Genomic DNA, 12,668 nt, shown 5'->3' with positions numbered 1-12,668 from the left:
GGAGTAAAGACTGCTAACTGAAGAGATCTCTGATAAACAAGATGAGTCAGAGGAACAAGAATAAATCTTGAGAAGATACGCCAAGACTTGGTACGGCAAAGGGACTGGATGGGGAAAAAACTTTCCTTTCTTTCCTCTATGTGATTAAACAAGAATCCCCCCCCTCACAAGTCAGAAATGTCGTTTTAATGACTTAAGCTGTGGATTTAAGACTGTGTGGAGATAAATCTTCTAACCAAAGCATGTTTTAAGAAGATCGTAGAATGTATAAGAGCTTTGGAATGACGCAGTTAAAAATACCGTCGCCATGTTGGCAAGCTCTGTTGGAGGACTTAAGCCTGGGAGGAGTCTGGGAGGAGGAATAGAGCTGCTTTTGTATTGTGTGAGAGACTCCTCAGAGGGACTTAAGAATGACAGTTTGCGAGATAAATGATGGAAAGAGCGATGTTATTCATGAAAGCAATGATATATGGAAACCATCTAGATATGAGGATTGGACGAACGGAAAAATTCACACAGGATTACAATTGGGGTTTATCTGCTTAAGGAGATTATCAGAAGAGATCATAAAGAAAAAAGGGGGAAAATATACGAACAAGATGAGATGTGGAAACAGCAAGATAAGACTGGATAGAATTATGAACTTTATTTGGACTGATTTGGATATTAACGCAGCAGCAAGAAGATGATCGGAATCCCCCTTCGGAACTTGAAATATGGGTCCCCTCAACAAAAATTTAAAATTCGGCTTTGTAATTCAGAATGTATGTGATGTGATTTGATTTGATTTGATTTGATTTGATTGGTCGGTTAATAAAAATTATTTTTTAAAAAACACACTGTGATGCAGCGGCAAAAAAAATATTAAGAAGGATATTGACAACCTGGAATGTGTGCAGAGGAGAATGTGGGAAACCAAGATGATCAAGGGTCTGGAAATCAAGCCTTATGAGGAATGGTTGAAGGAGTTGGGTATGTTTAGCCTGGAAGGAGACTGAGAGGAGCCATGATAGTCATTTTTTAATGTCTTAAGGCCTGTCACATGGAAGATCAAGCAAGCTTGTTTTCTCCTGCTCTGGAGGGTAGGACCTGAAATAATGGCTTCTAATTACAAGAAAGGAGATTATGACTAAAAATTAGAAAGAGCTTTTTCACAGTAAGAACTGTTTGACAGTTGAACAGATGCCATTGGTAGGTGGTGGACTCTCCTTCCTTAGAGGTTTGCAATCAGAGGTTGGATGGTCACCTGTTAAGTATGATTTAGTTGAGATTCCTGCATCACAGGGGGTTGGACTAGATGACTGTCAGGGTCCCTTCCAACTCTACAATTCTATGTTTCTGTAAACTATTCTAAGATGTTTTAGTAGCTTTTACTTAATTCTACTGCAGTACAAATCAGGCATTTACAAATCATTAAAATACAAGGAACCATGAATTCTCAGTTTTGTACGCTTTTCCAGTATGTTCATACAGACCACACCTTTTATCTAAGCAAATAAGTGAACAAAATTGATAAATTTTATTTTCACATTAAAGAATCTGGAAGCCCATTGTGGCCAAAGAGTTTGAATGAGGAAAATCCAGAATGAATGCAACTCCATCAGTTATAGCCCACACTGATTATTGTTACTGCAATCTTGATTGAAGAACTTGCTTTACTCATTACCTTGAACCACTCGAAATTCTCCATTGATGAAAACTCAGCTCTGGGCAGAACATCTGGCCTTGTTGCCTCAATGGTCATCCAAATTTGGGCAGAATAACTTCTCTAGCCATTCCGTTTCCTTCTCTTTTATCACCCTTCTCTTGCATCGCCTGCATTCTGCTATCCAGAAGCCAGTCATGCTCTGACACTTCTTAGATTACGGACTGTATTAGGAGTCACTTACAGTATTCCAAGCCATTCTGCCTTGTCTCAGATGACAGCTCCATTTTAAGTAGACACAAATCAATCAGATATGTGTCTACAGCTGCTGCCTCCTATCTCCCTTCCTCTTCCTGCTTTGCTATGTTTACATGGGGACCAACTGACTGCAACCTGCTGTGGAGTGTCCATAACTGACTCATCAAAATACTCTCTATAATTTCAATTTATTAAAATCATTTTCCTATACCCAGCAATTATATTTCATTCCAAGCTAGTGTTTCAGAGTTTTCCCCAGATCAAGATTTCCAAAATTCTCTCAAAAAGATGACCATTCTAATCTATCAAAGGCTTTCTTAGCACCAAGCGACATCAAAATAGGAGTTTTGCTTTGAAAGAATATTGGACCAGATTCAACTCACTGGCCCCACTAGCAGAAGCCCACAGAAGGATGTGGAGAAGAGGGGAGATTGTTTCCACTTAACAAGCAGAAATGCTTGTATTGACAGAACAATTATTTTAACATAATATTGGATTCCTCCCAATAATTCAAATGTTGTCAAATAGGCTACTTTAATAAATTGCATTTGACCAGACTCCATATAACGATAAAGAAAGCTAGCAAGATTATATGTATTGAAGAATAATAAGATCTTACAAACCATATTCACATGTTACCCAGGCACTGACAAGGAGCAGGGTCACACCACTGACCTCATTCCCAACACTGTGTACACCCTGGGCCGCACTCATTGGATATCCACACATTGCACTGTCATGGCCCATGACTTAAGATATCATGCACTGTGCAATAGACAGCATCCCTCGGTTATGAGTAACTATAATAATTGAATGAATGTTTATGGCTTCCGGAGAAAAAAGTTTCTTCATCCAGATGCTTATATTTAAATAGGTCTGCCCCAACAAATCTAGATTAAATTCTAGTTTCCAGGACATTGGCAAGTGCTGCATCTAAGTTGCTCATCTTGTCACCACTGAACTTACTGGATACATTTGAAGTAACAGGTGTTGAGTCCCACACACACACACTCTGAAACTACAATTCACAAGAGGCAAAGAATAATTATACTTGGATGGGATTACAAACTCATTCCTAGAAAAGCAGTAAGTACTAATAAAGTACACAAGTTAAAATTACAGGTATTTAATTCTTCACTGACCAAATTCTCCAAATACAGAATATGTTTAAAACAAAGCAACACATTTAAATAAAGAATAAATACAAAAAACAATACAAGTAAGTATTTCTAGCAAGCTAGGTTTATTTACTTTTAATTATCTCAAAAGATAAACCAGTGCTTTGGTCATGAAACAAATTAAGTTAGCCATAAATATTTTTGCAACACATATCACCTTCTCTCATATAAACCTGCCTGAGCATTAAGATCTTCAATAAGAGCCCCTCCTTTAATAACAGTTCTGAACTGCCTTCCAAACTGAGGCAGGCCAAGAAAGGGACTTTTCTGTTGTGGCACCATTCCTCTGGAACACCCTCTTCAGGAAATTTGTTTAGCACTGAATCCTATATCTCTCCAATGCCATGCAAAGATCTTTTAAAATTTTAATTTTTTTGTCTATGCCTTCCAGCATGCTACAAGGCTGCTTTTAATCTGCTGGTTTTAATTGTTTTTGAGTACACTATTTTCTGTGGGTCGCTGCTAGTTTTATTATTTTGTTATAGTTGTTTTAGCTTTTTACAACAGCTATAAGCCATCTCAGGGAGTTTTTAAATCAAATTGAAACATAGAAATGTTTTAAATATAATAAAATAAAATACTAGAGACACTGACGCTTCAAACTCTTAGCCTCACTATCACAATAGCAATCATGCTCAGTAGTGTGAGGCTAATTTAATGGCTACAATTACGTATGATAAAAGTTCCCCAATGTTCCTCAGAATGTATTACTCACCTGCGCTGATGAATCACCAAGTATTTGTTCCTGTTTCTCACTGCCTTGCAGAGGAGGAATGTTGGGGCTGAAAACCATGAGGTCACTTTTGATGCCAGCTTCACCACTCACACCCGCCAGGATATGGCTATGACGATTTGAATATGACCAGCTACCCACTTCACTGGCACATACGAGGGTGGCTGTGCCAGGGCCATATATCATAGCCTCCTTTGCTTGGGACTGGCATCGCAGGACAATGTATATTATGATTGCAAGCAGAAACAAGCTGGACACTGAGCAGATGGCAATGATTAGGTAGATGTTGGCACTGCCTGCAAGAGGCTTTGGGTTCCCTCCTGTTCTTGGAAGGTGAACATCAGTACGGGTGAGCTGGTTGCTTGCCACCAGTGTCACACTTAATGTAGCAGTAGCTGACAACATTGGATTCCCATGGTCCTTCACCAAGACCAGCAGATTCTGGCTGCTACCACTAACTTCTCCTTCATCAAGGACACGTGTAGTGCTGATCTCTCCACTGTACTGCCCAACTCGCCAAGGACCACTAGTCCCCTCAAGCATTTCATACCGTAGCCATGCATTGTAGCCTGAGTCAGCATCCAGGGCTTGTATTTTCCCCACTATATGCCCAGCCATCACAGGGATTACTAGCAGAACTGGGTTCTCGTCTGCAATTCCAGACACTGCAGGCGTGTTGTCATTCTCATCGACCACAAAAACCTGAATAGTCACATTGCCACACAGGGAGGGCAGCCCAGCATCCTTGGCCCTCACTTGGAACTCCAGCAGCTTCACCTCCTCATAATCCAAGGGCTGCAATGCATAGACCTTCCCACTCTCTGAGTGCACTGAGATGTAGCTTGTCAGGGGCCAGAGCTTCTCATCGATCCAGTAGCTGACCAGCGCATTCTCAGCCACATCTGGATCTGAGGCAGACACAGTGAAGATGTGAGCACCAGGTGGGTTGTTCTCCTTCACAAAGACTGTGTAAGATGGCTGTGCAAAAGTGGGTGCATTGTCATTCACATCACCAATGGGCACCACCAGGCTGCTGGTGGCTGACAGGGATGGAGTCCCTTGGTCTTGAGCTGTTACAAGCAGCTTGTATTCGGCCACCTGCTCCCGATCCAGAGGCTCAGACACTACCAGAGAGTAGTAATTCTTGAAGGTGGACGCCAACTTGAAGGGAAGTTCAGGGGGGTGCAGGAAGCAGCTTATTTGTCCATTGGCCCCAGAATCCTGATCTGAGACACTGATCAGGGCCACCACCATTCCAGGCAGGGAATCCTCTGGCACTGGCACCAGGAGAGATTTTAATGACATCTCAGGGGCATTGTCGTTGACATCTAGCACTTCAACCACAACACTGCAATATCCTGTCATTGGATTGCTCCCTTTGTCACTAGCTTGTACCTGAATCTCATATTGGTGATTTTCCTCAAAGTCTAATTTTTCTTTTGTCCTTATTTCCCCATTAACAGAATCTAAGGCAAATATGTTTTTTAATTTAACAGGCACACGATTCTGAAATGAGTATGTAATCTCCTTATTGATTCCCTCATCCATATCTGTGGCATTCAATTTGACCACTAATGTCCCACTTGGAACATCCTCTGCCATTTGGACTTTATAAACTGACTGATTAAAGACAGGTGCATTGTCATTCTCATCAAGAACAGAAATCACCAGCTGTGCTGTGCCACTGAGCTCTGGCTTCCCCCCGTCGATGGCTGTGAGCAGCAAACGATGCTTAGCTCTCACCTCTCTGTCTAGAGAGGTTTTTAAAAGGAGTGCTAGTGATGGACGTTCATCGTGTTTCCTCTGAACATCTAGACTAAAGTATTCACTGGGGCTGAGTATATAGGTGAGGTGAGAATTTGGACCAATATCTGCATCAGAAGCTCCCTCCAGAGGGAAAAATGATCCAGGCATTCTCAGTTCTGAAATAAAGACATCTTGTTCTATTTGAGGGAATGTAGGAGCATTGTCATTTATGTCCTTGATCTCCACCTCAATATGAAAGACCCTCAGAGGCTTATCCACAATCACCTCCAGGTGAATGGCACACAAAGGGCTTTTGCCACACAGCTCCTCCCTGTCTATTCGAGAGTTAACAAACAAAATCCCATTCTGAACATTTACCTCTAAATAGTCCCCTTGGCTTTGAGACTCCATCCGGAACATCCGAGGCACCAGCTCCTCCACCTCCAGCCCCAGATCCTGGGCAATGCGGCCCACAAAGGTGCCATGCTGGGATTCTTCAGGCACTGAATAATGGAGCTGGCCGCTCCCTCTCTCCCAAGCCGTGCAGATGAAAAACAGCTGCAGCAGCTGCCTTCTCATCAATCTGCATCGGAGCAAAACAACCATAGCAATGGTAGGTCTTATTCCTGGTTTCAAAAATTAAATCCACTCTTTCGTGATGGCATTAAAGGCTGGGAATCAGTCAGTTGTTATGCTGTTGCATCCATTCTGTCCTCTGATGGTCTCTGTTCTTTCTGAATTGCTGGGAGGGGCTTTGATCTTTGTATCAAAAGAGCATTTTGATTTTCAGTGGATAGCGACATCTTGTGACAAATCAGTATTAGTGGCATACAAATGTTCCTTCCTTCTTATTTTCCCTATTTTTTGGCTCTATAATAAAGTAGGATTCGTTTGCATTTTGCTGATATTGTATTGTAATATTTTTTCCTTGAAAAGTTAGTGTCTCGTAACCACATCACAGTATTTTTTTAAAGAAATAAAGCCTAGGTAGAGAATACATATTGACTTAATTGGCCAAAATTAAATCAAAATTGTTTGGCTCCCCTAGCGTTTTGTACTAGGTTACCCACATTGTTAGAAGTGTTCTGCTCATTTTAGAAACTCTTATTTTTGTTTCTTGGCCATTTGTCCTTCACTATGTTTTCACAAGGGGCCAAAGGGGCCGTCCTCACTGGCAAGTTTATCTCGTCACCAGTCCACAGTCCTCCCGTCACCCTATACAATGAAGGCCAGGCCACTGTCACAGTGCTGACAGCCTGAGAGCTAAGCAAAATCCCTCTGCCATGTCAAGAAATAAAAAGGAAGAACAGGAAGTGTCAGAAATGATGGGTCATGATTATTGAAAGTCACAAGATAGCCTATCTACATATGCCCAAATCAGTCTTGCACTGTTTCATTTGGGTCCATCTGATTATGCTTCCTTTATGCCACACTTTAGATTGTAAGTTCCTCGGAGCACAGACATATCCTCTTTCACTCTATAATAAATACCATGCACACTGATGGTGCTATTTAGATAGATAGATAGATTCTTTATTGTCATTACACTAGTGCAACATTGCACAAGTGCAACGAAATTGGATGCCAACCCTTAAAAACAACAAAAGCAAAACAACAGCAACAACCAAACAAACCACCTTCCAACCACACCCACACCCATCAAACTCCCAGGTCTCACTATCGAGTTACAGCATTCAAAAAGGCCACAGCTCTTGGATAGAAACTGTTTTTCAGTCTATTTGTCCTAGACTTGATGTTTCTATACCTCCTGCCAGAAGGCAGTAGTGCAAACAGACTGTATCCCGGGTGAGATGGATCCCGCAGGATGTTGTTTGCTTTCCTAAGGCAACGGGAACCGTACAGTTCTTCCAAAGGTGGGAGAGGGTGACCAATAATCCTTTGGGCTGTGGTTATGACCTTCTGGAGCACCTTCCTCTCCCTAGCTGTACAACTGGAGAACCAAGCACAAATACAGTATGTAAGTATGCTCTCTATGGAGCCTCGGTAGAAGGACACCAGCAGTCTCTCACTCAGATTGTTCTTTTTTAAAAGTCTGAGGAAATAAATTCTCTGCTGGGCCTTCTTCACCAGAGCAGTGGTATTTGCGCTCCAAGTCATGCCCTGATCCATAGTCACTCCCCAAAACCTGAATTCCGCCACCCTCTCCACCCGTTCCCCGTTGATATACAAGGGCTGAATGTCCGCCTTTTTTTCCCTGTAATCCACCACCAATTCCTTGGTCTTAGCCGTATTGAGAGCCAGATTGTTCTCTCCACACCAAACACAGAGCCGCTCCACCTCGTCCCGATAGGCGGACTCATCCCCTCCCGAAATGAGCCCCACCACCGTAGTGTCATCAGCAAATTTGATGATTTTGTTGCTGGAGTAGATGGCTGTACAGTCATACGTGTAGAGAGCATAGAGCAGGGGACTCAACACGCAACCCTGTGGTGAGCCGATGTTAAGGCTAAGGGCTGTGGACACATGTGACCCTACTCTAACCCTCTGAGAACGTTCTGACAAAAAATCCAAATTTGAATAGTTAAGGGCGACCAGTCATAAGTTTCAGTGCATACTTTATTCATGGAGTTCTAATTCAAACAGTGAAGTGGTTTGATCCAGAGAAATTAATTTCTTCCTCAATCTGTCAGCCTTTAAAGGCCTGAGGAGTTCTTTATTCTAAAGAATATTAAAAGGAATCTTTATCAGAACAATGAGTTGTTGGGATTTTTCATGCTGACAAATTGAATAGCATATCTGGAGTCTGAAGCTGAAGAGCTCTGTTCTCTTGGGTTCATTTTGTTTACTATGATTCTATGCAACCTGCCCTCCAAGCAGCTCAGAGCAGCATGTTTCCCTGCTCATTATTTGCACAACAACCCTGTGACGTAGGATAGGCTAAGGGATAGTGATGGCCCAATTGCTGTAATGGTTTTCAACAAGGACATAGGTTAAACAAATGAATGCAGAAATGTAGCCGTTTGGTCATGTAATTCCAAACTGTTCTCAACATGTGGTTTTACTTTGTCATTACAAATAAAATTAAGATACATGATGCTAATCACGCATTATAAAAAGACATTTTCTCACTTGATCTGAGCCCAAATTATTCCTGTTTTCCCTGAAAGCCCACCATTACTGTAATTCCACCTTATTATTAAGAATGGGTAACAAAAAAAGATGGTCTTGCAAAAACTACCTTTGCAAATATTTTCAGGATTACTTTCTCCTATCATACTGAAGCTCAGGTCGTAATACATATGGTTTTATCACCTCTATAATACAGATTAGGCTGAATGATAATCAGTGGGCCTAGCCTACCTTGTGCAATTTGTGGTTGAATGGACATCTGAAACCACTTCTAAGATTGTGGCTGCTATGTCATCATCATGATCCTACCCAATAGTATGTCCCGCCAAATAGTTTTTAATTTTAAAAAGTGTCGGTAATGACTAATTGTTAATGCAGGATATCCCTTGAAATCTTGACCAGAGTTCATAGAAACGTCAGGGATTTCCACAGTGATAGCGATTTGAAAGGAACCAATGCACTGAAACACAGGCATGTAGAGCTGCCTAGAGACTAGGGTACATCACAGGACAGAGGCATCTAACCAAGCTTCCTATACCCTTTCCTGCAAAGCTACATCACAATTAAAGAGACTTAAGCCAAATAAATATATCCACATATCCAAAATACCTTCTCCTCAGGGAAAGCTTCAAACAGCTAAGGACATCAACTAGACAGATCCCTTCACTTCTCAAAATAAGGGAAGAGTGAATTCCTCCTCCACACCTCCTACTGCGCTGTAATATTCTTAGAAATACAGTGGTGCCCCGCAAGACGAATGCCTCGCAAGACGGAAAACTCGCTAGACGAAAGGGTTTTCCGTTTTGGAGGTGCTTCGCAAAACGAATTTCCTATGGGCTTGCTTCGCAAGACGAAAATGTCTTGCGAGTTCCTGTGGGTTGTTTTTTCCTCCCCCCCCTTTCCTAAGCCGCTAAGCTGCTTATCAGCTGATCCGATAAGCCGCTAAAAGCCGCTAATAGCGCTAATCCGCTAATCCGTCAATGGGCTTGCTTCGCAAGATGAAAAAACCGCTAGACGAAGAGAATCACAGAACGGATTCTTTTCGTCTTGCGAGGCACCACTGTATTGTAAGTATGAAATTAATTTTATACTTTTTATACGTTTTATACTTTTTTTGTAAGCAAAATTGTACCTGTCTTGAGCCTGGGTGGAAGGATAGGCAAGAAATTCAATTAAGAAAGAGAACAGATAAATATATAGAAGTGCACAGAGCAATCATGCCCCATTGTCTCTGTATATGGTGTCCTATAGTATAATGCCATGCATTCAAACGAGAAAGGAATACAAAAGCATCAGTTACAAAGATTCTTAAGGCTTCCATGTGACTCACCTCTCCAGATAAATTTGGAACAAGCTCCTTTGCATTTCCTACTCCTGTGTTCACAGCAAAGACAGGAATATTGGGACTGAAAACCATGAGGTCATTCTTGATACCAGCTTCCCCAGCCACACATCCCAGGTTGCGACTATGACGTTGTGAATATGACCAGCTACCCACTTCACTGGCGCACACTAGTGTGGCTGTGCCAGGACCATACCTGGCACCGTCCTCGAGCTGAGACTGGCATCGCAGAGCCACATACACAACGATGGCAAGCAGGAACAAGCTGGACACTGAGCAGATGGCAATGATCAGGTAAATGTTTGTAGTGTCCACCAGAGGCTTTAGGCTCCCTCCCATTCTGGAGAGGTGGGCATCAGCTTGAGCAGCCTGGGTGCTTGCCACCAGGGAAATGCTCAACGTAGCTGTAGTTGATCGTACAGGCTTGCCATGATCCTTCACCAGCACCAACAGAATCATGCTATTGCCTACCCCCTCTGTCTCATCCAGCGCATGTGTGGTACTAATCTCACCACTGTACAGCCCCACACGCCAGGAGCTACTACTTCCTTCATGCAGCTCATAGTGCAACCAGGCATTGTAGCCTGAGTCAGCATCCAGGGCATGGATCTTGCCCACCATGTGTCCTGCAGTAACAGGAAGCACCAGCAGGATGGGGGCCTCTGCTGCCTTGGAAACTTCAGGTGCATTATCATTCTCATCCACCACAAAGACTTGCACTGTCACATTGCCACACAAGGAGGGCAGCCCAGCATCCTTGGCCCTCACTTGGAACTCCAGCAGCTTCACCTCTTCATAGTCCAAGGGCTGTAAAGCATAGAGCTTCCCACTTTCTGAGTGCACAGAGATGTAACTTGACAGGGGCCAGAGCTTGTCATCCAGCCAGTAGCTAACCAGGGCGTTTTCAGCCACATCTGAGTCTGAGGCAGACACCGTGAAGATGTGAGCACCTGGTGGGTTGTTCTCCTTCACAAAGACCGTGTAGGAGGGCTGAGGAAAAGCAGGTGCGTTGTCATTCACATCACCGATGGGCACCACCAGGCTGCTGCTAGCTGACAGTGATGGAGTCCCTTGGTCTTGGACTGTCACCACCAGCCTGTATTCAGCCACCTCCTCGCGGTCCAGGGATTCAGCCAGCACCAGTGAGTAGTAATTCTTAAAAGTGGATATCAGCCTGAAGGGAAGTCCATGTGGCCACAGGGAGCAACTAACTTGAGCATTGATGCCTGCATCACTGTCCGATATACTCATCAGGGCCACCACTGTCCCCAGTGGGGAGTCCTCAGGCACTGGCACAGACATGGATGTCACAGACAGTTCTGGAGCATTGTCATTCACATCCAAAACCTGGATCAGAACTTTGCAGTGTCCGACCAAAGAGTAGGACCCTTGATCAGCAGCTTCCACTTGCAATTCAAATAAGTTAATATCTTCAAAGTCTATCTTTCCTTTGGTTTTGATTTCACCTGTGTTGGAATCTATGGAAAAAATCTGCCTTAAATGGGGAGGCATCATATTGCTAAACGAATACAGTATTTCTTTATTTGTTCCTTCATCCAAGTCATAAGCAGTCAAAGTAATGACTGATGTTCCCTCTGTGATGTTTTCCAGCAGATGCACCTCATACACAGACTGGTTAAACATTGGTACATTATCATTTACATCTAGTACAGTTATCTTCAGCTGCACTGAACCAGTTAGCGCTGGTTGTCCCCCATCAGTGGCAGTAAGTAATAAATGATGTACAGAGATTTTTTCTCGATCCAGGGCATTGTATAGCACGAGTGCTAAAGATTTACTGAGATCTCCATGCTTTTCTTCACGTAGCTGAAAATAATCATTCGGACTAAGGATGTAGGTAAGCAGACCATTTGAACCAATATCAGCATCTGAAGCTCCCTCTAGTGGAAAATAGGAGCCCAGCAGCCTAGATTCCAAAATAAATAGTTGATGTTCATTTACTGGGAAAATGGGGGCATTGTCATTTATGTCCCTGATCTCCACCTCTGCATGGAAGATCCTGAGAGGCTTGTCAACAATCATCTCTAGATGAATGATGCAAATGGGACTCTGAGCACACAGCTGCTCCCTGTCAATTCGAGAATTCACAAACAAAACACCATTCTGTACATTTACCTCAAAATAGTCCTCCTGTCCTTTGGAAACCATCCGGAACATCCGAGGCACCAGCTCCTCCACCTCCAGCCCCAGATCCTGGGCAATGCGGCCCACAAAGGTGCCATGCTGGGATTCCTCCGGCACAGAATAATGGAGCTGGCCGCTCCCCATCATCCAGGCTGCGTGAAGCACCATCAGCTGCAGCAGCTGCCTTCTCTCCGTCTCCATTGAGCTGTGGTTTCTTAGAATGATGGCCAGAATGGTTTCCTGATGCTATGAATTCATCCTTTGGTTAATGGAAATTGCTCTTGAAATGGTGGAATCTGCTTTGTTCTGTTATATTTTGATGGTATCTGGGGTTTTCCTCCGGATTCTTGCATCAAATGATTTGCTTTCCATCTGAGGGCAGGGCAGCAAATCTCCTTAGGTTTCCTGAAGAGATTTTGTAGGCAAGAGTGACACCATGTGTCTGAATTCACAAGCACAGTGGTTTAGCAGGGCTTCCAAAATTGTTTTTCCTGGTTCACAGATTCTTCTGATAGTTTAATTTTAAAATAA

General features: G+C 43.1%; 1 protein-coding gene across 1 annotated transcript in view; it reads right to left on the bottom strand.

Annotated features, from left to right (window-relative positions):
- LOC309538584 (protocadherin alpha-C2-like) overlaps window positions 1-12,122 on the bottom strand; it is a 181,611-nt gene extending 169,489 nt beyond the window's left edge. Inside the window, exon 1 of the mRNA XM_082234258.1 lies at window positions 9,981-12,122. Within this exon, the coding sequence (XP_082090384.1) occupies window positions 9,981-12,035 (2,055 nt within the window). The 5' untranslated portion in view covers window positions 12,036-12,122. The remainder of the gene's footprint in view (window positions 1-9,980) is intronic.
- Between the last annotated feature and the right edge of the window lie 546 nt (window positions 12,123-12,668).

This window comes from Podarcis vaucheri, assembly GCF_965113315.1.
Source record: "Podarcis vaucheri genome assembly, chromosome: 8".
Classification (NCBI taxonomy): Eukaryota; Metazoa; Chordata; class Lepidosauria; order Squamata; family Lacertidae; genus Podarcis; species Podarcis vaucheri.
This window is presented reverse-complemented; position numbering and strand designations above follow the sequence as displayed.